Source organism: Vidua macroura, chromosome 5 (genome assembly GCF_024509145.1).
Source record: "Vidua macroura isolate BioBank_ID:100142 chromosome 5, ASM2450914v1, whole genome shotgun sequence".
NCBI lineage: Eukaryota > Metazoa > Chordata > Aves > Passeriformes > Viduidae > Vidua > Vidua macroura.
The window spans coordinates 64,854,358-64,882,113 of NC_071575.1; the positions used below are offsets into that span (position 1 = coordinate 64,854,358).

Here is a 27,756-nt window from a genome sequence, read left to right on the forward strand (position 1 = left end):
TCCCCAAGTACTAGGAGCTGTGTGCAAGCCCTAATGGGTGGGGAAATCCTGCCTGGCACCTGTACTCTATGAGATAACCTTCCAGCTGAACCTGTATAGGCAGGTGCATGATTTTAGAGTTGGGGAGGACAGCTGGCATGAAAACGTTTGCAAATGTGATTTATGACTGTGTACCCCTTGCAGCTGGGATCAATACCATCATTTACATCCCTTTTTGTCATTATTGTTCCTTGCAATTAGCAGGATCAATGTTTTATAGTCCTACCCTCTGAAAAAGCTAGTCTGCAGTGCTGAGTGAAGCAAGTTGAGCAGTTGAAGTATTGGGGTCTGTGTTACAGAAAGGGGTCTCTATTAACTTACTTCTTGGTAGTTACATCACTCATTTTTCAAAGCCTTATAAGCAGCATGCATTTCATCACACACACATGCACACAAATCCAATAGAAACCAAGATTTCACCTAATTTTTCAAAGCTGAGAGATCCCCAGATTCAGTGGCCCTTATGCAGGGCTGTGATCTACAGGACTTTATATGGTATTGCGATCTGGGGGATCTGACTCCTTTGGAGATGTCATAAATGACTCTACTCTTAGGCATGGCAACCGCTGCCACCATTGCACAGGAACCATTGATTAGTTTTATACCTAAATTTTCCTCTGCTGACAAGATATGCCCTGAGAAACTTCAGACTGATGATGGCTGATAAGATATTTTTGGTTGTGTAGTTCAGATGTATACTGTGTACAGATATATGCTGTGCTTCCAGTTATCTTTCCAAGTAAGGTATGCCAGTTATCTGATTTTTTGATATAAGAGTTCTTGAGAATATTTGAAGTGTATAATTTACTCAAGTTGCAGGATGTCTGCATGAATTTAAACCATTAAAGCATCAAGACAAGAAAAGAGAAGAAAGCAGATGATTAAAAAAAGCCAGCAAAAAAAAAAAAAAAAAAAAAAAAAAAGGCAGATATATCCCAATTCCTTCAAGCCAGAAAACTGCAAGCCATATTAGCAAACAGTTGTACTGTCAGCACACTTGCACAGCAGATGGAAAGCTTCTCTGGTTCTGCCTTTGTGTTAGTGAGGGCAAAACACAAAATGTCTCCCTGCCTCTCTACCTACCCACCTGCAAATCTGGGTCACCACTGGTATTTTTTCATTTGGCCCAGGGTTTACCAGTAAGGCTAAGCATGGAGGTAGCTGAGCTGGGTGGGATATTCCCTAGGGTCTGTCCTGAAAACAACCTTAATCCAGAAGCCATTAAAAGAAGTCATTAGAAGCCATGCTTTGTAGACGCCTCCCTTGACACATCAGACCTCCAAACCTTTGTCATTAGCACTAACCATTTGACCCAGTGATCTTTGGAAGTAAAATTTTTACAACTTTTTCTGCATTCAGTATGCTCAAACTACAAGACATGTATCAAGCCCTGAAATTTTCATTCTGAAGATGTATATAATAAATTTTCCAGACCTGTGAACAGCTAAAGGGATGCCAAGAAAAGGCTTCAGCACAAAATACCTGATTTAATGACTATGCCTTTTTTTTTTTTTTTTACATCTGGTTAATGCACAGTTAACAAGACAAACCAAAGTCTTCTATGGATGCAGTCCAGGAAACAAGTGGGTTTTTGGGTTTTGCAGGCATAGGGTGACTGTTGTACATGAAACCTTTCCATGAGTTCTAGCAAGCTTCCTTTATTTTGAATTGTTCTGTTTTTCAGCAGTTTGCACTTCCTACAGAATAGAATAAATTAATTTAAGGAACAGAAGAGTATTTTAGAAATAACTCAAAATATTTGAGGTCAAGCAGAAGTCAGTTCTTTTCTGACCATAGCTTTTAAAAATCTCTTTTGTTCTATAGAGTAAACTTGCCCCACAATATGAGCACAGCTTTATTAGCAAAGAAATGAACACTAATGTTGGGTTCCAGCTCAGGCAGTCTCACCAAGCCCAGCAGCAATTTAAATTGCAACCACAGCCTAGATCTAAGGAGTCTCTCTCATCTATCTCTTCCATCTGGGTGGAGTAATCACCTGTCTCCTGGAGAAATCAGATTACACCCCTCCTTTCCGAATTGGATCAACACCTGCTAATTGGGTGGAGTATTTCAGACAAACGGGTTGCCAAGCCTGTTACAGGCACGTAAGATATGAAGGCTATAGATCAGTCAGCTTGCCTTTTTTTTCAGCACAGTATAGACATATCCTCTAATGACTTCCACTCACAGCCACCTCAGATAAGTACTCCAAACTTCTGTGTTGAAAGTGAAGGTAAAGCCATGAAGTGTTGAAATGAAGCAGAAGACTGTGGCATCTCCAAGGGGCAGTTGCTTAGCAGTGTGTATGACTGTAAATAAATACACTGTGTAAGCTACTCTAGGAGGTTACACGTGTCTTACTGTGGGAAGCTGGAAATTTCTGTGGGGATAAACTGCTTTGACACCACAGAGAGATGCTAAACCAGAGAAACCTTAAGTGACAGAAGCTTAAAATTCCCACTCAGTAAAAACTTGGCACCCAAGTGAAATTGCTGAAATGTGAATTTGTTGAATGGTTTTGGTGGGTTTTTTTGTTATCTTTTTGTTGGTTGGATTTTTTTTTTCTCTGTCTATATATATATTTTTATGATGAATGTATAGTAACCTAAAGTCTTTGGAAAATGTTAATCCGAAAGGAGTTATCTAAGGGAATAAGAGATGATTAGATTATTTAAAACAACAGAGATTCCACCATTCAGTCAGAAGAAGAATAAACAAACAAAAAAAAAGTAAGAGGAAAAAATAGCATATTATTTCCTAGGCTATTTAAAGAGCTTTCCCTTTAGTTCTCTGAGTTACTACAGAAGAAAGAAAGATAATATTTTAACTTGTGTGCAGCAGGGAGAAATTTAGTAGACCTATTTTTGGTATTTTAAGCAAGAGAACTACAGAAAGAATTAGTTGTGGCCTAAATTAATAGTTCTATAGTGACCACGTCTTGAGTATAGAGGAACTGAGATATGTGATCTTTCAGAGCAGACAGATCCTTAGCTTTTACTGAAACAATAGATAATCAAAAAGAAAATAGACATAACGTGAAACAATTTTAAGAAAAAAAAGAAAAAAAAAATGACTGGCACCAAAGAAAAGGCTTTTCTTTAATTTCATGAGCTTCAGACTGAAGCTCTGAAACAAAACAGAGACTAAATATATCTATCATTTCTACCAGTCATCCAGTTAATGTGTTTTTCTAGAAAGAACTGTATGAAGAATAAATTTACTCTGTCCATCTTGGGGTGCAGTAAATCATAACATGGAATTACCCAACAACATTTTGAAATAGCAATAGCTGGAAACTCAGCCATAAATAATTCTCAGACTTTGCCAAGGCCAAATGAGGGCTCATGAGGAACACATATTGATAGAAAATTAAACCCCATAACTTTGGAAAGATTTTTTGCCTCAATTTCTCTTTTACTTTCCCTTTTCTAACTCTGACTCTGTATTTCAATAGCAACAAAGAAAACATTCCTGAAGGACTGCATTAAATCTGTTGAATATTAAATTTCCTTCAGAAGCAAATTTCTATAGTCACACCTATAACAGAAAAATGAGCCCAAAATTGGAAAATTAGCTTTCTCCTTGATCTATATCAATTTTTCCCCCATATTGAAAGACTTAAATGACTTCCCATGAATGGGCAAAATATGAGAATATGAACAACTGCCAACTTAATTCTTCCTCTGTATAAGGACACAAGTTATTACCTTACAGTAACTGATTTTCCTTGGTCAGTTCATAGAAAGAAATATATGCAAATGCCTAATGAACACAAGGTGTAGGATCAACATCTGAAATACGCTATAAATAAGGCTTTATGCTGGTGTGTTGTGGGGGTCCATCCAAGAACTGGAGCTGGCACAACCAGAAGTTCCTGGGGGGACAGGTCTGTTTGAGAGCTCCACAGGACTTTGAAAGATTCCAATATCCTTAACTCCTTTTTTACCAAGCCCAGTTCACCTCTGAGTGAAGTGGTTGTAGGTCTTGAAGGTTTTTTCCCCCCATCTTTCTCTTTTGTCTGTAGTCTATGCACAGCAGTTTTCCAAAGCAGCAGTATTACAGCTGCAAATGCTGTAGTATTACTGCTTACAAATGTCTCACTCTCTCATCTCCCAAATAGTAAGGAATGCTTTGGTAGGAAATTGTGTCCATATTAAAGAACAGACAAGAAGGGGTGAGCAGCCCTCAAGCTGAAAAACCCAGCATACTAACTGGACAGCTGAGAGTGTGAAGGAATATGATCCAGCACTATTTATCTTACACGTCACAGAAAACACTTTTCTTCTTCTAGTAGTTTGTACTGAGAATAAATTCTGTCCCCAAACTCATTTGAGACCTATTGTTTTGGATTTTTACTCATTTTCCCCCTCATCCCAGGAGACATTTACCTTTCTCTTTTCCCCAGGCTGGATGGGCATCCTGGGTCTTTAGGCTGGATGGTGTGACAGGAAGCCAGAAAGGAAAAAGGGATGGTAATGAAGGTTGGTGGGAGAAAAGCTGGAAGTTTGGCTGTAGATGTCTTCCAAAGGAAGAACCCTGACAGAAAGGAATGAACTTCTCTTTGGCAGATCCAAAGGGCCAGAGGTAATTTGACTGGAAAACCTGTGCCTGTCAGATGAATTTAGAAACATGCTTTCTAGATCCAGCCAGTATTGTATATTTAATTTTCAGATTCCCTCTTCAGATCTTTGTTTACAATAACAGATGAAAAGAATTACTTTTACTTTCTGCCTCTATGTTCTTCTATTTTCCCTAAGGCAACAACAGTAATAAAATTAATTAAAGGGACTCGTGTTCAATTATAGCCAACTATGTTTTTTCCAAAGTATCACCAGATATGGCTGAGAGACACTTGTTGAGTCACTTTTTACTTTCTGGATTCTTTTGTTTTTTCTTTCTTTCTTTCCAAATTAAATCATTGCACACTCATGGAACCATAAGCCAACAGCTCAGTCCTCTGCCTTCCTTTAGGGAGGGGATGGAAAACTTTAAAGAAACCATAAACTAAGATCAAATATGAACATTTTCGCTTTAAATATTACTGTAACAAATGAGATGGTGAATTACATTACAGTCATTTGATTCTACTTGCATAAACAATAAATTGAATAATCAAGTGCTAGCCACACTTGAATGCAAAGAAGCATGCACAGAATATGGCTATGTCATTAAATATGTGTGAAGAGCCTTGCAGTTTTGTCACTGGAAACAGGTTTCTGATCTAAAGTGATTCCAAATTGCTGTCAAGAGAACTATTAAGTATAAAAAAGTTAAGCACAGTTGGAATCAGGTGAGAGATAATAACTAGGTAAAATTTAATTCCAATTAAATAGCTCAGGTAGATGCCTATCTCCTTTTATTATTATAATACAGTCAGTGCTTACCCACATGCAAATGTGCTGGTACACTTCAGCTGTGTACACACAAGTGCAACCCTTTCTGGACCTGGATGGAGTAACTCTATGTTCATGTGACAGAGCAGACATAGAAACTTGCTGGTACCAAGTAAAAGTACTTGGTACTCTTTGTATCTGTTTGATATTTCTCACCAGAAACATCCAGGGAGAAGCTGATATCTCACACTGTGCAAAGTGTGTGTCTGTCATCGTGCAGCTTGTCCTATGTGACTTTGTTAAAGCACCTACTGAAATTTTATACATTTATACATGTCAAGGCCAGAAGGGACAGTTTCAACAATTTAATTTGACCTGAAATCTTTTAAAGTAGCTAAATAAATTGGATAGTCAAATCATACTTGAAAGTAACACCCTAAGGTGCCCTTCAGTAACACATTTTTTAAGCTTTCAGGTCATAGAAACCTATTGTACCCCTTAATAGGAATTTTTCTGATTAATTGTGTATTTTGTGAACTACTGCTACAGTGCAAATCTAATGCAGAGATGTATTGACTAAACAGCCAAAGCAGCCAAAACCTTCAAAGCAATGACAAATTAACAGTTTAAGGACTGAATGAGGTTTCCAGCCAGGAATGTATCCTTGTTCTATGCCTACCTGCAAAACTAACTAGTGTTTCTGATAACTTTTGTAAACCACCAAGCTCTGCTTTGCTGGTTTATGATATCCCAGGAATGTCAAAATAGAACTGTAGTGACATTTTTTTTTCTTTTTCTGTTAGTTACCTGTTATTTATCCCACATTTACTGCAGAGGTTGTCATGTGACTGTTGTATTTATAAATGAAATATTGAGGCTCACCAGTGAGGAATATGATTAGCAGCATGACTGTTCTGTAAGTTTAGTATAAAAGCTGAGAATTATTCTGTAGAGATTTTGTCTTCTTTGATCATTACCAAGGTCTGGTCAGGAATCATAAGAAATATTCACAGGACTAACAGAAACCAGAATAGATCAAATAAGACAGTGAAGTCCAGAATAGCAAGAAATCCTCACAGAATTACTCATTTAGTTGAATTACGTAAGCAAATATCCTGTTTATTATTTATAGCCTTTAATTTTTCATGAACAATGTTACTTTGGTGCTTGTGATACTCTATACTGAGGAAATGGAAATATATTGTAATACAAAGTACTCACATGGGTCAGTGATTACGATTTTATTGGAAAAAAATCTGTATTTTAGCAGTTAACCTTTTTCAGAGAAGTTCTGCTTTAAGTAAGTATTGCATAGCTGGGGGGGAGTCTTTCAGCACTTCTTCTCAGCTTACTCATATGGAAAAAAAATCCAAAGCACACTTTAAAAGTTTTATCTACCTAAACAGTGAGTAAAGCTTAAGTAATGAACATATACTAAGTTCTTTAAAAACACAAATTAAAATGACTGCTTAAGTAACAAAGGGGCAGCAGAAGAGCAGGAATAGGCCCCATTGGCTGCTCTCCTCAAATCCCGTGTGGACCATCTTGAGCCACGAACCTGCTGTGCTGAGACGGGCATGACTGACAGCATCAGGATAAGGAATCCCTCTGAAGGAGTGAAAACAGCGCTGAATTACCTCTTATAATTATGAGAGGAAATCTCAGAGGTCATAGTTGAGGTTAACAGTGGGGCAGGGCTGGGGTTGTGCTTGTGCTGCAGCTGCTGCAGCGCACCTGGCCCATTAGTGGGGGTTGCATTTTCAGCACCGACTTACCCTGGAGATCAATAATTAAAAGGAGGGTTTTTTTAAAAAAGACCTCAATGCAGAATTATAGACTGTCATGTAGAAAAATTTGAACCATCAGAAGTGAGGAGTATATAATATCTTAGAAGTGGTACATGCTGAAAGCAGTATTATAATCAAGCTGTTTTATATGTCACTTTGTCCCCCTTTTCTCCTGTTCCCTTTAATGAGAGTTTGTTGAGTTATTTTTATGGCCTTTATATTTCACACTCCCAAGGTACTGACAATGGCTTTAAGAAATAAATAAGAGGAAAAATAAGATTTTTTTAATTATGTGTAATTAAAGTTAAGTTGCATTAAATATGTTGCTTGTAATGCACTGTCTTTTGGCATGGCAGCTCTAAATATTTAAAGACAATGTTCTAATCACATCAAGATATGTATTACCTCTTTATAGTCACCTACATGCTTATTTTATTTCTCACCTACTCCTGTAAAGAATCATAAAATTACTCCCAAGGAAAAAAAAAAACCAAAAAAAAACCCAAAAAAACCCCCAAAAAACAACAACAACAAAAAAAAAACAAAAACCCAAAAAAAAAAAAAAAAACCAAAACAACACGACAAAACCCCCCCCAAAAAACCCCAAAAAACCCCAAAAAATCAAAACAACCCCAAACAACCTTACAGTATCTAACATTACAGGATCTACTGCCAGGGTCACACACTGCACTGCACAGTGGTGTGGGCTTCACCTGCTCATGATCAGCAGGTGTAGCTGTCCTAGTATCACAGGAAGCAAAAGAATCGAGGTGAATAAAAGTTACAGTATAAGCAGTCCTCTCAAGCTCACTACAGTCAGATGGGGACTCCTCAGCTTACTCCAGAATGTGTCTCTACAATTTTAAACAACTAAGCTGAATTAGAATTAGCTTAGTGAAATGTATAAAGCATACTCTTTCTTACTATGGTGAATTTCTAAAAGTAATTAATTAAAAAAATAAGAATATACTTTCATGCTAGGTACTGAATCTCTTATTAGTTTTCTAGGTTTTTGCTCCAGTCATGAAAAAAATCTACTTAATGTAATATCATAATACTTCACATGAGATAAAGCAGGAAGGTTAATCAATTTGCTCATATATTTAACACTAGCCCCTTTTTTTAACCTTGAATATTCAATATTCTAGGCTTCACCTTGCAAAGTACTCTGAAAATTATTTGTGGACATGAGCATGGATTACTTTAAATGCATTATTTCTGTGTAATGAGATAGCCTGGGTATCTGGCATTTCAGCTTAGCCCATATTTCTTACTTTTTACCCAATCTACCTCTACTGTTCCCAGATGGCATTTTTGAAGACAACTGTCCTCTATGGCCTAGGTAAAGACTGATGAGACTATTTTTATTATGACCTAGGAAATTATTCAAATGGAGCTCTCTAGAGGCATATGGTTGGCATTATGAATATTTTACAGAATCATCTCTGAAAATCAGGCCAATAGCATATACACACGGGGCCAAGTTCCACTCTCACTTATACCTTGGCAACCACAATGATTTCCCATTTGGCTTTGCTATGCAAGTATTTGTTTGGCTTCTTGCATACATGTATTTTTTATCTGTTTTTCCCCCTTCTTCAGCCCTATTTCCCACACTGTTCTTATAAAGAAGACAGTTACTGTCAGTGTGGAATGATTGCTATTTGGGGGCTACTGGCTATGTCTCTCTTACCTCATAAATACAGGGAATATGATGCACACAGGAATGAGGGAAAATGTTCAGAAAATGATGCCTGGTGTAGCAGCATCTTTCCTGAGGCACCAAAACTGATGCAAAATGTTTACACCACCTTGACCTCAATATTGCTATGAACTCCATGCAGGAAAGGGCTCTGGAGAACCCACTGGTTCCAGAGAGATGCTACAGAGAGAAAGCACTTCTTGGAACTCCCTTGACAACTGGGACCTGGAGCAGGGCAAAAATGGGTCAAAACATTAAGTACCTTTTCATCAGGAGATGAGTATGCAAGGGCTATTATTTCTCATTCTGATATCTTTTCTTTCTTACTGATTTTTTTTTTCTCTTTGGTATATAAATTCTATTTCATCTGCATGATTTCCATTTATAAATTGAAACCCTTGGTAATATAATAACCCTTCTATATAAGAGGATTGAGAAAACTCAAGAGTGAAGTTATGATCAGATGTGTGACCTTACAGAGTAGGAAAAATACTTTAAGAATTAACACAGTAGGATATAATAAAATATTTACAATGTTTTATAAAAGGAAAAAAAAAAAAGCTAAAAAGATTTGTACTTACCACAATATCTTTTCCAGCCCACTTGCACTCATCCCTTCGGGAATGTGATACAGGCCAAACAATCTAAAGACACAAAACAAAAATCACATTGTGTTATTTCATGCTTCAGCATTCACAAATTGCAAGCCAAATGCTTACAGAGTCCCTTTATCCAGTTTATCTTCACCCCATTCTTTTCCATATTTCCTTTTCTTTCTTAAAATTTGACAACAGAGAAATGAAATACTGGGAAAAGAAACAGGAATAATAGGTGTCATTGTAAAATCAATCTTGAAGTCTGCATTGTGAATTTCAGCTGTGAATCTCCAGTCCTAATGATAAGAGGGTTGGCTCTCCATTGACTGAGCGTTCTTTTAATCTTTTAAATCTCACAAAATGGAAATACAATCTCACATTAGAGTCCCTGCATCAGAAATGAGGTATTTGCTTCTTCAGTGCATCTAACAGTTCATTCTTTCGCCAGTTCGGTTAATTAAATAATGAAAAAGGAACCATGGTATTTGACAAGTATTGCACCATCAAAATAGAAATGTTTATGCTGTTTCTATAGAGCCACCCTAACACTAATCCTAAATCTAGGTTTTCTGTAGTGTTTGCTTAGGAGAAAATGGATCTCACCTCATACAGAGAAAATCCAGAGACCCTCACAGTCAATTATTCATGTTTCTTTGAAAAGCTTTTAGGAATTACATATAGAATAAAACATGATCTTCCCATAAAATGCCAGGCTATTCATTTGGGAGCCCAGATAATGCAATATGAATGGCCTTAAGTCTGGATTACAGTCTTGGTGTTCAATATAGTTTGTTAATAGAAAGCAAAAGGCAAAATATTAAAAAAAAAAAAAAAAAAAGATGAACTGCAGATGACTGAAGGGGTCAAAGGAGATGTTGTAGAAGATATTTGAACATACAGTTTGCAACATTTTTTAAATTCAAAATTTTCTTAATGAAATCCAAACAGCGATCGAACACTGTAAGTCTATAAAATAAGACTGAAAATTTTATGAGTACATTCTCTGTCTCAGAGGATTCCCACAACTTCCTGTTGCTATTCTCAGCTTAAAATGTGCAGAGATGTGAAAATTTAAATTTACTAGGTTGAAAAACATTAACCAAACTTCTCAGATATCCCAAAAGGACCGGTTCAAGTTTAGTTCAAGTTTTGGGCAAAAATCTGAGTATTTTTCAAACCAGTATATTTCAAGACAGATGTTCTTTCTCTTTAATTTCACAGTAAAACCTTTTCCTCTAATTTGGTTTAAAAGACAGCTAAGTCAAACTGGGTTTAGTACATCGAAAAATTTGGCTTTTTGAGTTTTGATGCTGCCATCAGCATTTAGACAGAAACCTGAGGAGTTTTCTTAGATGGCAGAAGCAACAACTGGTGAAGTTTGAGCTCAAATGCAGCACTGGCTGCATTGTAATTTTGATTGAAGTGTCTTACACGACTCTCCTATCTATAATAAACAGATCCCCAAACTCTTAAAGACCTTTGCCTATTCTTAAATGTAGTCTAAATTCTCTAAGTCTGTTGCTAACATACATTTCCATGTAACTGACAGTTGTTTATTTAATCTATTAATATTTGTATATAAAGTCAAATAGTGTTCTAAAAGTATCTGAATATGTAAGTATGTAAAATACAATCACTCCCATTCTACAGAGCTGTTTTCTGCAATGGAAACACCTTCTTTCCTTTAATTATTCCAGATGTTTTGCACATTAAGCTATTGATCCCTCAGAGAATTCAAATAAATAGCTAGTTTCCTTTATAGCTGCTCTAAAGAGAATAGAAAAGAAAATACTCAGTTTTTCTTTTATCCTCTTGTCCTTAGAGAATACAAATGAATAGCCTGTCTTCCCTCTGAACAGAAAACACAAGGTATTTATTGCTATCATCTTAGGAAGCTAATAGTCAAACGGCCAAAAGGTCAGGAACACTAAGAAAAAAAAATAATCCCTGGGTATTGAAGCAATATATCTCTTATAAAAGGGTACTCTCTGGATTTTAAAATGTGCCATCAAAATACTTAATATAACAAATCAAACCTCCATCTCATTATTTACCTTTTTGGCATTTTGTCTTACTAAAATAAAGGAAAACTTAATTATTTATTTGGACTCCAATAAAAGAATGACACTAAACTGCTTGTCATCTTTTAATTAGTGACCAACTTTTTACTGGAAAATTACAATCTCCATCAAGAACAGCAATATTTAATGGACTTGTTCCTCCTTTATTAATACTGGAACTGTTTTGGTTCAAAAGCAGCAGAGCAGAGTGCCTACAAGTGCTGAGTTAAAGAAGAAAAATCAACACTTGGACTCCTAAATAGCTTCTTTTATCTGCAGACAAATACAGAGCAGTAAGGCCTTTCTCTTTAAACCATCATAACAGATGCTTGGCTTTTTTAGCAGTTGCCATTAAAGTATGTCTTGTTTGGGAAATAGCTGGATTATTCACTTATCATTTACTTCTTTTTTGTAGTCTGAAAAGAAAATATTGTAGATTATATAGTCAAAGGTCACAGGCTCATTATAAATTTCTTTTCATAGAGTCAGCAAATATTTTTGTCGTAACAGTACTCCTGACATCCAAACATTTACTATTTAATTCCAACAGTGCACAACATAGTCTGAGCAATAACGAGTCTTTAACATTCGAAGTACATATTTACATTGTACAGAACATGAATGAACGCACCTTTTGATATTCCTTGATGTTAACCAGGTTGAAAGAAAATATGTGATCCTTTGCTCCAACATACAGCCGACCGCGTTCTTCGTCCAAAAGGAAAGTGTGGTAACTGGAGCTATTAGCTAGTCCATTGAAATTGATTACATTGTTGGATTCCAACATTTCTGTAAGATAAAGGTAATACTTCTGTTGTTAATATGGTTAAATGATATAGAGACTTTTATTTTGACTTATACAGATATCATTTTAGGAATTTGTGCTTATGATGTAGAAACAAGTGAAAGCATTATTTACCTGGGCTCCTGAATGTTTGGTATGAACAAACATTCATAAATCTTGTGAGATTCAGCTCTACAAAGAGGTCGAAACAACAGTGAAATCAATTTAAAACCTGTATGAGCTCTTAGGTGGTAAAGTTCTATCCATGTAGCTCATCAACTGTTGGACAAAGTTCAATTTTGTTCAATCAATGAGATTTGCAAGGATAAACCTGGGGATAACTGACTGATAACCACATCTAAACACAAAATCTATTTCCAGCAGAAAAAAACATTTCACAAAGATCTGTAAGTTATGAGAAAAGGGATAAGAATGACTAGCTGATGAGATAAAATAACATGTAGCACCTATTAAATGTATTATCTTCTGAGCTTTCTCACACAGGCAGCATGTTGCTCCCTTGCTTGGAACAAGACTTTAACTAGAGAAAGTAAGCTTCCTTCTCTTTAAACTCAAGAGCAATTTACTAGTTCTGATATTCCTCACAGAGATTTGCATTTGCATGGACAAGATTTTTTTTAAGTACAAGGATCCACAGAATAATCTTAGCTATTCAAACATTAACAAAGTCATATGCATTTTTCTGAAAAATATTTTTACCATAAGTTAATATAGACCATAATGGTATAAATATTCATGAGAATGCACTTTCTTTCTGCCTACCTATATTCATATCAGGACCAAAACCAAACCATCTCTATCATTTTAAGGCACCTCTTCACTAGTAAGTCATCCATAAGAAAGTTTCCTGGTGATGACAAATCCTACATGGTTCAAGCCCCGAGCTTGTGAATTAAGAAGGCAAACATCCAGCTTTAGGAGCAGGAGCAGCTCCATTGATGGAGCCATGAAGACAGATGAGAAAGGGAGTGAATACATCACATCCCAAGGGCTGATGGCCAGAGAGCATGGCCTGAGCTTCAGGTCTACATCAATTCTGCCACATGTGCAAGCCAAAGATGTATGTAACTCCTCTCAGACCACATGCCAAATGCCTGCATGTCTAGGATTCACCTAACAGTGCAACTACCTTCTAGGACTTTTCGGTTTTCAGTAAGATCACTCCCATTTTCCACCATTATTCCAACTGAGAATTGAGTATAAGATAGCATCCCATATACCGATAGAAATCAGGGAGAAACTGCTGTTAAAAGTTTCTGCCTAATTTTCAACTCATTTTCCTTCTTTTTAACTCATTCTTTTGTATTAACAAGGAAGATGTTAGGTGGAGATTTTTTGGACCGAGGTAATAGTGATACTTACGATTTTACAGAATTTCACACCTGCAGCTTTGTAGCTCTGCAGATGTTAAACCTATTTTTGATGTTCACTTACACCAGGTGGATTTTGAAGCAGGTTGAAACTCTGCAAAAACATTAGTAGGCAACATACTCAAGGAAGACAAACACTGTTAGTTGCATACCATTTAAGATAGCTTTTAGCTTTAGTATTTTTTGTATTTATTTGGAAAAGCTCTCACTACCACCAAAAATATTTAATTCATGTAGCAGTGTAGCAAAGCAGACAGAGCAGACACCATATTTTGTTCCTTATTCTACACTTTTTGTCACTAAATATAACTATACATTTATATCACAAATTGTACTGCTCAAGACTGAAGCTCACTTTTTAAAAATTATTTTTCTTTTAAATGTAACAATCGAATTACCTCAAGCAGTCTTGTCAAAATAATTCTTATGGCTTCCTGCCAAGTTCTAGAATTTGACTCTATTGTCCTCCAGTTCACTTATTTGCATTTTGTAAGAGACTTTACTAATTCTCTTTACTCTGTAATGACTGATTCAGATGTTGAATGTCGACTCGCTGAATAGTGAGTGATGTAGATGATTGATTGCTTAACTTGTCTTAAAACTCTCTCTTGGCTAGAAATGCTCTGCTGTCATGTGTATCTGATCATTTTTCTTATAATACAGCTGTCAAAAACCTTTGTAATTTTTTTCATCTTTGTTGGTTTGAACTCGTATACATATGATTCTGCCCTTTGTGACTGCAGCGTAAAGACAAGTGTCTGCTGAAGTCGATGTTACACAAAGGTAAAACTGATAAAAATTAAAATGAGATCAGTTAGGCACACAGCTACTTGGCTTAAAAGAAGCCTGATATGATTTTGCTAATGCAGAGTTCTAAATATTCACATCTACAGATGGTGATTGATGTTTTCTTTTCTTTCTAATATTCATGAAAAATGTGAGATCATAGCATGGGAGTCTAAGGTTTATTATGGCCAAGAGTAAATTACATCATCATCTTCACTGTTCATAAGTCTCCACAGTAAAACTTAAAAGGACCAGGTGTGACTGTGCAGGGAAATATATAGTAGGGGTTTTTTTCTTGTAATTTTCTGTGACTTTCAGAGCATGCAACCCAAACACTGTTGGGTTTTTTATGAACATGTAATTTAAAGTCAAACTAAAAGCGAAATTCCATTTCCTTCTCTAAGAATGGGACATTTCTTCTAGGTTTTAATTCAGTATGTGTCATATTGTCACATTACTGACTTTTGCAGATGACAACTGGATTTCCAGGATCTGTTGCCCAAAAGATTAGGTCTAGACATGCTCCAAGCAGTACATTTTAAAGCACGTGACATCAGGTTTCTCCTTGTCAGGGATAAGGTTGAAAATATAGGCTGAGAAGAAAAATGTCATTTGTGTGTTGATGATTCTCAATCACTACTTATTTAGGTAGATTTGAGCTACATCACAAGTAGGAGGAGAAATCCTAAATAATTGTTGCAGTTCCTCTGCTGTTGATTCTGACTGATATTTATTCATTCAGTGATGAATGTGGCTTTACAGGCCACCCTGGAACAGGGTGTTGAAGAGCAAAGCAATGGCATTTGCACAATCAATACAAATTAAGTATTCCATCTTCTCAAATTCATTAATTTTAAAATGTTTACTATCCAGTGTCTTCAGTATCCAATGAGTGTCTATTACTGAGAGAAAGAGAAAAGACAGGGCTCAATCCCAGAAGGGCACTGGCATCCATCAATTCTACTAAGAGTCCATCACTCATGCTGGCAAGGTTAGTGGATGATCAGTGATAACATAAACCAAGATTTACAACAAAGATTGCATTGTAATGACAAGGGGAAATGATTAATGCATTCAATGAATCAATGAAATTAATACCAGCTACTAGCATAGCCTAAATATTTTCCGGTTTTTTTTCTTATTATTAAATGTTGGCCTAGACATGTTCTATACAGACAGGTAAAGGCTGCCCATTCATAAAGTCATTTTTTCCTTTTTTTACTTCCTCTATGATCTGTGCAGTTATTTTTATTGCACAGATTAACATTGCTCCACCATTTCTTCAGTAATTTCCCAGAGAATTTCTTCAGTAATTGCCCTGAGATAATTTTCTCATTTCCTTTTGACGCATCCTCAGCTGTAGTCACACCTGTAGCTTTGGACAGGAATGAATGAGCCCCATACAACGAACCACTGCACACTACAACTAGCATTGTCTGTGAAATGCTGTATGAGGTAGATTTAAAGTGGGTGGTGGTATTTTGCGGGTAAAAGAGATGTCATTGCTTTTGTTATTGCTGCTTCATTCCCACATTTATTAAGTGTTGCAGGTGACCAAAACTAAGTTTCAAATGCACCATATCTTAAAAAATAATTATATTATAATGAATGTGATGATCACTGAAACCAGATGGAGGTTGAATTTCTGGGGGTTTGTGGGCTAGATGCCCCTAAAAACCACTTCAACTAGCTTTAATTCACATTCCTGACTTACTTGCTCCATCTTAGTCTCCTTTCTCTGCCAGTGTCGAAGCCTGAAGTATTTGACCTTTCCCAATGTGTTTTTCTGTAGACTCTGCATGGTCTTTCTTCTATTAACTGATGTGTCTGTTGATCCAGTCTGACTTGTGTCAGAACATTCACTTTGCCAGAGAGAGTTGGCAAATTTACAGAAGAAAACCAGTCCCTAACTCTCGCCTTCGTTTTAATATGTGGTTATTTAATTTGCTAATGGAATTGTAACTTAATAGTATATATACACACAGAGGGCCAAATTCCTGCTGTGAAATCCATGGAGATATGCATGCGCAAGGAATGTAGATTTGGTTTATTTTTATCACACTTCTTCATTAAAGAAGAAAACCACAGCTATAGCTAAGATGAATACAGTCATGCAGATCCTGAAGTTTGCTTTATCCATGGTTGGTATTCCACTGTAAACCTTGTTTTATGTCTGTGTTGCCTCAGTGAAGTTTGTCAGGAGGAGAACATAACAAAAGAAAACCATCTTACTTTTCACTTATCTACTAGCAGGCAAACTACCTGTAATCTTTTTAGCAAGAGGGAGTTTGTCTGTGTAACAACTTCGAAAATTTGTGGGATTTGGCCTGTGTCCCTGTTATAGAGTTCACAATGACACACACCATCCAAGACTGTTTCTGTTGATAAGGGTCAAAAGGGCACATCAATTTCCCTAAAATCCAGAGGGAAGGTTACCTAGTTTCCTCAACAGGATTCAAATCTGGTCCTGTCCTATTCCTGGTGACTCTGCAGAGCGACTGGATCATACAGGCAGTGCTGCTCGTCACAACACGCTCCTGAAGCCAATGAGTGGGTTGCTGGTTGCACAAAACTCTCGACCTGCATTCCTCTGCCAGCAGCGATAAGATCTCGCTGGAGATCTCCCAGTAGTAGGTAAAAGATGAGTCAATGCCATTATGCCATCAAACAGGGATTTTGCTGAACTGTGAGCAGTGCCTCCCACAACGTCATGCTAGAACATTTCCTTCTTCTCTCGCCAGGCTTCTACTTTGGCTACAGAGGATCAGGTGGCCACATGTTTGCACATGCATTTCTTGCTTACACAGATGCATATTGTGCCTGTTCTGTGTATCAGTATGTGTATCTTTGTAAATAATCCCAGGTGTAAATTAGTCATTACTCTTTGAGTAATTATTTGCTGAATTCTTAGATACATGTAAGGAAAGGAGTGGGTATTTTAACTTCCAACCTCTCCTGTAGCTTCCCCATTTCATTGCTGTGAGTGCAGATGGTGACTTGTACCCCAGTCAAACAGTTATGGAAAAGGCAGGGACTGGCAGGAAATCAAGAGAGCTTCCTGCAAGGCATGAGCCAGCAGAGCTATGTGGCAAAACCATCAATATAAGCATGGAACAGGCACCGTACTTGTTGGGAGTCCAGTCCCCACCTGGACGAGACAATGACTGTCATACAGTGAGACATTTCAGTGGAGTATTTCCATATATAATGGAAGACCCTAGTCTGAAATCAGGTGAGCTTGACCCCATGCCAGGTCTAATGCTTAGTAAAATGGACAATAGCCTGGAGGATAACAACTCCTTTCCCCCTCATCTAGGATTTAACTACTTAATACCGCAATTGTTTCTCGTCTTCTTTTCTTTCATTGACACGTCACTGGGACCTTAGTGAGGAGAATGGTTCAGTCACCCACCCTAGTTAAAAATAACTTGCCAACAGTTTGTGATACAATTCAAACTTCTGTAAAACAAAACAAGGAAAATTAATTTGCCCTTTTTTTTCCTTTTAGCATTTCACCTGAGGAGGGGGAAAATTAATTGCAGAAACATTTGTTTTGTGACATCTTTTAATTTAACTGGTCAGATTATATGTCTTTCAGTTATATTCAAAACTGTTCCAACATTTCCACATTATTTTTGCCAGTAAGTCTTTGATTCCATATTAGGAGCAGAAGACTAATGAGACATAACCCATAACCATTATCACAACCCTCCCCTCCAAAAAAAAAAAAAACCACAAAAAAAACCCAAAACCAAAACCAAAAAAAAACCCCAACAACTTATGCTGCTTGGAAATACCAGAATGTGATCAGTTTTATCTCAAATGAAACAAAAAACAGGCTTATGAAGTGTATGAGATCACAGAGTGCAGAAAGTGATTTATCCATTTTTAGAAACGTAACATGAAAACTTGTAATCAGCACCTTTGGGTTTTTGCTACACTTGAGTCACAGAAACTTGAAACTACACAGGGTTTGTTGTTGATGGCAATTCAGTGTTATTGTAATTTGAATGAGATAAATCACTGGGAGAAAAGGGAGGGTTATCTTATCAGTAATCAAAATACAATTGGAACAGAGCCCCTCACAGCTGTTCAATCAGTCCTAGCTTTCATCCTCTTCATCTACCTTATCATAACAGTTGCCAATCACCTGGTTTCACTGAACTCTACTAAAAGGAGAAAAAAACAGTGCCATATTTGTTTTTGAGCAAAACTTTTGCTTCTGAGAGAACATGTAGTTCAGAAACACAGTTCAGGGAATTATTACAGTTTATCAATTAGAGGTAGCTAGGACAAGATATACAGTTTTTTGTGCAATTGTGATGTAAACCAAGCAGTTTAAATGAAACACTCCTGCCTACCTTTCACTGCAGCAAAGAAAATTTGAGGGCCAGGTTTGATTAAAACCAGATACCTGGACAAAGGAATGTTACACCCATGTTTTGTTTCAGTTGCACCAGTATAAGCATGGAATCCTTTGGCTTCAAAATACTGATGCATATGTTTTTTATACTGTAAAACTGAGAGAAGATTTTAGCTCATTAATGTCAGCACTATTTAGCTACATGACAGCCCTTAAAGTGTTTTTGGTTTGTGTAATTGAAGGGGTCACATGATATTTCAAAGACATAAAACATTTACATTTTTAAAACCAACCTGTTTTCCCTTTATTATTTGTATTATTTGTCCTTTTGGTCTCTGAAAGTGAATCCAGATTATCCCTATGGCTCAGCTATTTTCTTATAAAACATGAGGAATATTAACCTATGAGCTAAACAAAGACTTGTAATGCTTGATCTCATACATTTGTAAAATTACTATAACATCCCATTTTATGAATTTGGCTTTGTGAGAAAGGTTATGGCATACATTTAACCATGAACTTCTCAAGTATTTAAGCCCAACATTGTTACACAATCACAGACTCACATTACCTATACTACCTATAGCATTTTTTGTATGTGTGTGATGCATCAGGCCAGAATATATGATGGCAAAAGGAGACCATAGTCTGGTTTTACTAAGACATTGTCTGTCTAAGGGAAAATTCACCTGTCTTGAGATTTGAGTAGGTAACATCTTCGCTATCTCCCATTTGTGCTGCTATAAGAACTGCTCAGGAGAAATAATGAAAGTGATGCATCATACTAATGAGCACCCAGATCTTAAGGAGATCTAGAACTATCAAGGTTCTTTAAAATGTGGCAATAATACGGTAAAATAATGATCTAGTGCAAAGTTTATAAACATTCCAACTCAAATATTAAAAACACTGCAGGCGTATTAACTCAGCCCTCTGAGTTTGGTTAGCCCAATGTAGCACTGTGTGACCTGAAATTGCACTATCTGAGCTAGCACAGGTAAACAGCCAGCTAAATCCTATTCATTAAATAACTCAGTTATCAGATCTAGTTAGAAGTTAATCAATTTTCAACTCTCTCTATGATACTTCTATGAAGCGAGCAGAACCGGTACTGGTTATCAATTAAAACTGTGGGTAGCTGTAACTTCAAGGAGTGATTACCTTATCTATAAACAGCACTGGCCTTGTCTCATTAAATATCACAGCACAGAGGCACAATCACCTTTGCAGGGACTAACACAGAGACAGTTGTTCCAAGCAGAAATGAGGGGGGAAGACTGTCACACCCCATCCTCTGCATGCTTGAGCTACATGCTGGGTCCAAGTGCAGTACAGAGCACAGTTGTTATTTACTGACTGTTCCCAAATAAAGTAAGAATTCATTAACTTTTTCTGCCAGAACAAAAGCAAGGCAGGAAAGGAGCTGCTGCTCTCTACAGGCACAGCTACTTGCTCAAGACATTGACCATGCTGAAGTATAAGTGCACCTGAGTTACCCTGAAACTCACTTATTTACCCACAGTATCCAACAACACTGGCTAAGAAGCCAGGAAAGATTAATTGATTTTGCTCTTCATCTAATTGTTACTCAATGAAGCTATATGTTGAATTTTTAGGGTGTTTTCTCAGGCAAGCTACTTCGAAGTTAGCTCAAAAGACATGATTTTATTCTGTCATAATCATGACATATACAGTATGGAAGGACAAAATGTCTACACGATGACTTTTGTACAAGTACAATTTGAGAAATTTTAGGTTCATTTATTTATCATTATTAAAGTCAGTTCATCTTCCAAAGAATCATTATTTCTGAGCAAAAACTCAGACATAAAACTGTCTGAATAATGCCAGAACCTGTCAGGATATTTGGGGCCTATTACATTAAAAATTACTTAAATACAATGCTGTTTTAGAAAATTCCATTCTGAAAAGGGAATCTCCTAACAACTGAACCTGAAAGTCACAAACCCAATCAGTGCAATTTACGTTGACTGATTTTGTGTTTTACACACCATGGACAATTAGGAATCAAAAGTAACAACAATGTTCACATGTGTACTGGAGTTACAGTTATGATAAAACCCTTCCTCATGCAAGTGTATTTCTTTCCCAGGGCAAAAGTATTAAAGTATTTTTTAACTCTTAAAGAAATCCTGCTTTCAGGTACCAAATCAATGTACTTCAAAAATAAGTTAGCTCATTTAGAAGAACTAGCAAATATGAGCTGTTAAGTTTCACAGGGATATCAGAGGAAATTTTTTAAAAGATTGGTAGTTTTATTTTCAAGTGTGACTTTGCTGTTTGACAAGCAAACTACCATTGACTCTTGGAAAGACTAATGGGGGAGGTCTGTAAAGGATTTAGATGTCAAAATAAGAATGAGGGTGACCTGCAGAGGGTGAGCCATCAGTAAGTGAGAGTGTCAGTGCTTTCACTGGCTTAAGAGGCTGAAAGGGAGAGTGTCTCTCCAGCTTCAAACACTGGGATGGAGGAAATCCAGCAGAGGTAGATTCAATCTGAAATTAAATGAGATCTAAACTAATCAGGCAGGTTTAGATTTGATAGGAGCAAGAAATTCTTTGCTATGAAGGTGGTAAGACACAGGCCCAGGTTGCTCAGAGAAGATGTGGATGAAACTGAAACTTTCCATCCCTGAAACTGGTCAAGGCCACGTTGGATGGGGCTTTGAGCAATCTGGTCTAGTGCAAGGTGTTCCTGCTCATGGCAAGGTGTCCCATACTCTTGGAACTAGATGATCTAGAAGGTCTCTTTAAACACAAACCATCCAATGTTTCTATAAAGTCCTTCTCTGATGCATTTTATTTTTATTACTGAATTGACAATATAAAACCTGCACAAATTATTTACTAAGGTGAATTATTTAATATGCACAATAGGGTTAGGAAGATTCCCTGGAAATCTAGTTGCATATGCAAAACTACAAAATAGAATAAGTAACACTTGTGTTTTCAGCAGACTTATGATGGAAGATGCATCTGACCTGCTTCAAAAAAGGTCTTTTTATGCTCGAAAATCATGTGTGAAACTCTTGTCTCTATCTGTGTAACAACTTTTCAAAGTCCTCTGATTAGTAAGACGCAAAAAGGACCTTGGGTTAGTCCTGCTAGCAGGTAAATCATTATAATAATTGTAATTTATATAGCAGCTGGCTTAGATGGACTGTGTCCAGGTTTTCATATATGGGTACATATCACTGACCTCATATTCTTAATTTCAGACATAGCTATCAACACTCCTGTTAAAATTTTGTTTTTCCAGAATGGATCTACCCTTGACTTTTATCACATATCCAGCACTTTAAGGAATTGTCTTTTAACATTAATAGAATGGATGAGTAAAACTCATGCTTGGATTTACATCCTTCTCTCTTCTGATAGCTCTTGTTTCTTCTAATCTGTAAGTGAGGTTTTGGATGAGTTTCAGCAAGGGGCTGAAATCAATGACTGCAGTTAAGCAGTCTGTGTAGCTCACATACAGATACACACAGCTCCACTGTGCACTTTAATTGCAGCAAAATACAGCAGGGATTTCTAACCCCTGACACTCCTTGCATAGACTTCCATGCCAAAATAAAGTGATGATGCCCAATTTTGCTCTTAATTTATCCTAATGAAAATCAATGGATTTACACCATGGATAAAACATTCTGATTGCGGTGGTTCTGCAATGTGTGTAATATATTTATTGTTCATTAGAACAAATTAGTAAACATTATTTATCAAATGTTCCGACTTGCACCTACAATCTTCTGTGCATCAAAAAGGAATTTCCAGTTTTTCCCTTCTAGCCAAATGTCATAAACATAATTAATCATTCAGCAGCAAACCCCCATTTCTCAAATCAAAGTGAATTTTCTCATGCCTGATACTGCTCTATCAATCAAAATTTTAAATGTCTTTCAAGTTACACAAACCAAATTAGATCTACTTTCACTATTTTTATAATTGTTACACACTCAAATAAGAAACAAGAAATTTATAATTAACTGCTACATTCAAAATGGAAAGTAAACCTTACAATTTCTACATTCATTTTTTTTTGGGTTCTGGGCATACTTTAAAGGGGCAGGGAGGAATGCATTTCTACCTACAATTTCACTAAACAGAAGCAAACTTGCAACAGTAATTCTGACAACACCAAGAAGCTACAGTGTGAAGAGCTTTAAATAGTTTTAAAATCACCCAAAATTTGTCTTAATCCACTGCACACAGCACAAAGTTAAGCTGCAGAAATTCTTGACATGGGCTGTTGTAAATGGTAAAATTGGTTATAGTTTCAAGGTGTAAAGTGGCAAAATCAAGAAAAAGAAAACTTTAAGAGGCTATTAAATTTAGAGACTCAGCCTCTAGCTCACCAAGTTCAGGAATTCAACTTGCAGAAAACTCCGAGAGTATTCTGGGGAACTGTCACTCTCTGATTGACCTAACCCTGTTATCTTCTACTGTGGAGAACCCTGGTTATGGAAACACCATACTGTGTGTTTGCTTTGGCTGTGGCTGGAGACAACATATTTCCCTCCTAATCGTGTGTGGATAAAAATGCAGCCACGACCTGAGTTTTGACAAGGAAAGTGAAGATGCAAAACTTGAAATCTAATTCAGCAAAATGAATGCTGCAACTCCTTTCTCAGCTGGCCATGGAACCTCCCTCATCCTTCCTCTTCCCCACTCCACCTCCCCTCCTCAACCCTTTGGGCTCCTTCCCGGGTAAGTGGAAGTATCTGCAAAGAGCATAATTTCATAATGATTGAATTCAGTTTCTGTAACAGCATTTCAACCCTTAATTCCTTTTAAATGCCTTTTGTTTTGAAATAACTTTCCATATTAGATCTTTTAAGTGAATTTCAGAAAGACCCATCAACAATTTCCAGTAGAGATGGAAGAGAAAAAGTGAGTGGATTATCAGCAGCACTCAGGTAGCACCTCCTGTCTGGCTGCGCTTAATGCACGATGAGGTTTGGATACAATTTCACGGTGCTTGACCTCAGAGCACAGGTTCACTTGCTCAAAGACAAGTCAATGTAAATACAGTTGGATTTGTTTGAACAACAAATCACCTGGTACATCAGCCTCTATTTAGAGCAGCCTCAGAAGGGGATCCAAAGACAACTGAAAGTAACTTTATGATGTTTTGACTCCAAGACCACTCTGCCAGTCCCACCTGAACTGGCTCGTAGCAGGTTCCTGGTGGCTGCTCTCAGCTGACAGGGCCCAACTGCAGCATGTCCAGCCCCATCTCCTCCCACCTCCTGCAGCAAATCTCAGTAAGAGGGAGGTGACAAGCACACAAATTAGAAAAAATTAAAATACTATTCCAAAAGTAACAAAAATCAAGCAATAGTATGTTCAATGAAATTAACTTGGAGGGGAGGTGTGGCTGCTGGTGTGGCTGCCTGCTGTGCTAAATATCCATCTTTTTCCAGAGGTTTTACTCTTTTCTACTCTCTTTGAACTAGCAGAAAGGTGATCTAGTCTACACCACTGATCCTAGGTGTCTCATCATTCTAAATAAATGGTAGCTCTTCTTGCATCAACACAATAGCATCGTTATCCTTAGTGTTAGGATCAGGAAAGAAAAATAATGGAAATTTTTATTCCTTAAGCTCCACTGGAATATAAATGAGAATCATTATATCATTTTTCCTCAAGCCACAAAAACTGCACTTTTCTTACGAAGACAGAACTCAGAGCTCACATTCATATCATTTACTTTGTGTCCCTGTCAGAACAGAAGCCTTTAGAGACTGATCTGTAGACTGAAGGTATCAGTGAAATGGTCCAGGCACAGTGAAATGGAAAGCAGAGTTTGCCTTCTTATCTTTACTATGTAAAATGAGAATTACCAATATCTAACAATTTTTGCAAAATGTACTGTAAATTTTAACCTAGTTTATTTTTCCACACTCTGCATTTTATGTATGTTTGTACGTTTTGAAGCAGGGCCATTTTTCACCTGGATTTAGGAAACATTGTCCACTGGCACCATATTGTCACGCCAGCACAATGTGAATTTAATGCATTTCTTACACACGTTGTGTAGCCTCAGTTTAAGTTTGGTTCATGTAAAGGGCGCATTAAAACTTGGAATGTTGTGGGGGAAAAGGCAGGGCACTTTCCAGTTCCCCTTCCAGACCCAATGATATTATTCATTCTCGGCAGCTCCACTGGCTACTCTACTAATTTCCCTCCAAAAGAATGCTCCTTTGGGTGCAATATTCCAGTGTATGTGTATGTCAACTGCCACACAGGCTTCCAAATGCCCACATTGATCCAAGATACCATGAGTCACTGTTGACAGATGAGGAACATTCACACAAAATCCCTGCTGAAAGTTAAAGGAGAACTCACATTTTTCCTTGATGCTCATACACTAACACATTGTGGTTAATGGTACACTCCTGAGATTTTGGGGTGGGAGGGAGAATTTAAAAAATTGAAGTTACAATTCACCTAAAATTGAACAGGACACTGATTCAGTGTTTCCAAATTAGTAGGCACTGGGTGGTTCCAAATAAATTCTAAAGCCACATTTTAGCAGACTAGAAACTGATATAACTATTGCTTTATTGCTTTTAGTACACCCAAATTAATTTACAGCAGATGTGGATGTAAGTTAAAAACTTTAACTGAAATGTACTAAACATGTCTCTAAAACTTCTTATTGTCTAGCAAGATTTTGATTAAATTTGGAATAAACTAATGTCATAATATAGTTCCTACATGTTTATAATGTTTGAAGACTAAGTAATACCCAAGAAAGACATTGCAAAGCAGCATCATGACATTCTGTTGCAGACCACATTCATACTTCTAAGATAGCTGGGAAAATGACTCCGTGTCCTGATGATGAAGAAGTTTTCTACTGATTCATATATATTTGAAAACCTTCAGGAATAGATATCTCACAGTCTTGAAAACAGTGCATCAGAGTACAACAAATACACTACTTTTTACAAAGTTTTCAAAACTTATTTCAACCATTTGTTTCCTGTAAAGTCATAGAAATATTCAAAATCAAGTCTTTTGTTTTATTTTTTTTCCATAAACAAATGTAATTCCAGTAGCAGTTGACACGGCTTTGAGTATAATGGCAAACACTTGGGTTTATTTCTAGCCAGTCTAATTATGAACGGCATCAGGGTAGATGTGTTTTCTTTTTGTAGCCAGTTATACTAATTTGACCTTCTGGGGAAACAATTTCAAAATGTCAACATTTGCATGCCTGAATCCTGCTATGAACTAAAAGGATTCATGTGCAAAGGTCCTGCCTCCAGCTGTGACACTCTACTTACCTCCTCAGAGGGAGTTAACACATTAATTTGAACAAATGAAATTAGAACAGCCAACTCTCCGCGGTGGGCAGAGGAAACATACCCTGGCCATAGTGGCTGACTGCAGTTTCAGTGCAGTATTGCTTAATTAAACTGTTGTATGACAGCTGCATAAAGAGTGCATAAACACCCCACAAAAGAGGAGGTCTTTAAGCTTGGAGGTGTAAGTGAACGTAGTACTGAGTTCCTTAAAAGGAAAGTTACTTTTGTCCTTTTTAGAAGTAAAACTTTGAGATTTAAGAGAATAATTTACACGTTTGCTGGTTTCTGCAGATGTATATTCCAGAAAGCTCTCCTGAGATTCAGATGCTAACAAGTCTGAACAGGAATCTGGTAGAAAGGTCTGCAAGTTGAGGAAGCTCGCATCTGCTCCACTGCTTAGTTCAACCAGTTTGTGACCCTTGAGGTCTAATCCAAAGCCAAGCAAAGGCAGTGGGATTTTACTGATTGTGCTGAAAACTGCATCAAGCCAATGGATTAAGGGTATGATTCCTACAGGACCTATGTTTTCAGGAACCTCCTCCAAAGCATTTACCCTTATAACCTCAGAAACTTTTTTTTTAAAGTATGTACTTTAAGCTAAAACACAGGGTCCCAATGGATGTCACTAGGTAACACTCTTATGCACAGAGCTCCAAGTCCATTCCTCATTTTGTGATTAAACGTTCAAGCTGACATGCTATTCAATGATCTCTGTAAGGAAAATATAAGCAGCGTGAATTTTCTATTTTGACTTAGTCCAACTCACCTGAGCTGAAGTGGGCTTTAGGAAGCAGGATTTGGTGTTGGTTCAAATATGTTCCTTGCATGTCCCGCTGTCTGCCATGCTATCTGAGAACTCCATTTCAAAATAATGCTAAAATAACAAACAGTGTGCACTACACCTAACCTGGATACCTGATCTGGGCCCAAGCTTTAGCTATGTCACAAAGCAGTTTGCTGAATATAAGTGTTAATGTAGGTCAGTGGAAGTCGCGAGGTGCCCTGAGGATCTCCATAAAGAGATCAAGTCTGCCTATATTTAAGAATATAAATTAATCAACTACCATTTTATTCTGCAAAAGAGACCTCAGCATTAAGCTGGAATACAGTATTTTAACTGCAGATATTCATTTATTATCATGACAGATTCAAATGCATGTTTTTTGTATGTTATCTTTACTTTGTTCAATGTGCAGAATGGATGAAACATCAAATTTATCTTTCTTTTTGAGCTTTTCATTATTTCTCCTAATGACTATACACCCTTCAAATGCTGGTCTGGAATGGGGAATTATTAAACTGCTTTTCACCTATATCAAGGCAAAAATCCATGTCATGTTTCTATATGATTCAATTGAAAAGAAGCTGTTCTGATTCCTAACTTATGTAGGCACAAGAAGAGAGAAAACAAAATTACCCTAAACTAATAGGCATTTGATCTGACTCATCAACCCCCGATATTTGAGAATAGTAGGAATCTGTTTGTCCCCTGTCTCACTCATCAGACTAGAATCTGCAATAAATGAAGTAGGGGTGTTACACACAGACCTCACCTTGCTGCTTTATCCAGCCTCATACTGCT

At 37.0% G+C, this 27,756-nt stretch overlaps 1 protein-coding gene across 1 annotated transcript in view; it reads right to left on the bottom strand.

The window, feature by feature from the left end:
- SEMA3A (semaphorin 3A) overlaps positions 1–27,756 on the bottom strand; it is a 166,058-nt gene that overhangs the window by 105,858 nt on the left and 32,444 nt on the right. The window contains exons 2-3 of the mRNA XM_053977966.1: positions 12,149–12,306; positions 9,443–9,505 (exon numbers count right to left, since the gene is read on the bottom strand). Of these exons, the coding sequence (XP_053833941.1) occupies positions 9,443–9,505; positions 12,149–12,306 (221 nt within the window). The remainder of the gene's footprint in view (positions 1–9,442; positions 9,506–12,148; positions 12,307–27,756) is intronic.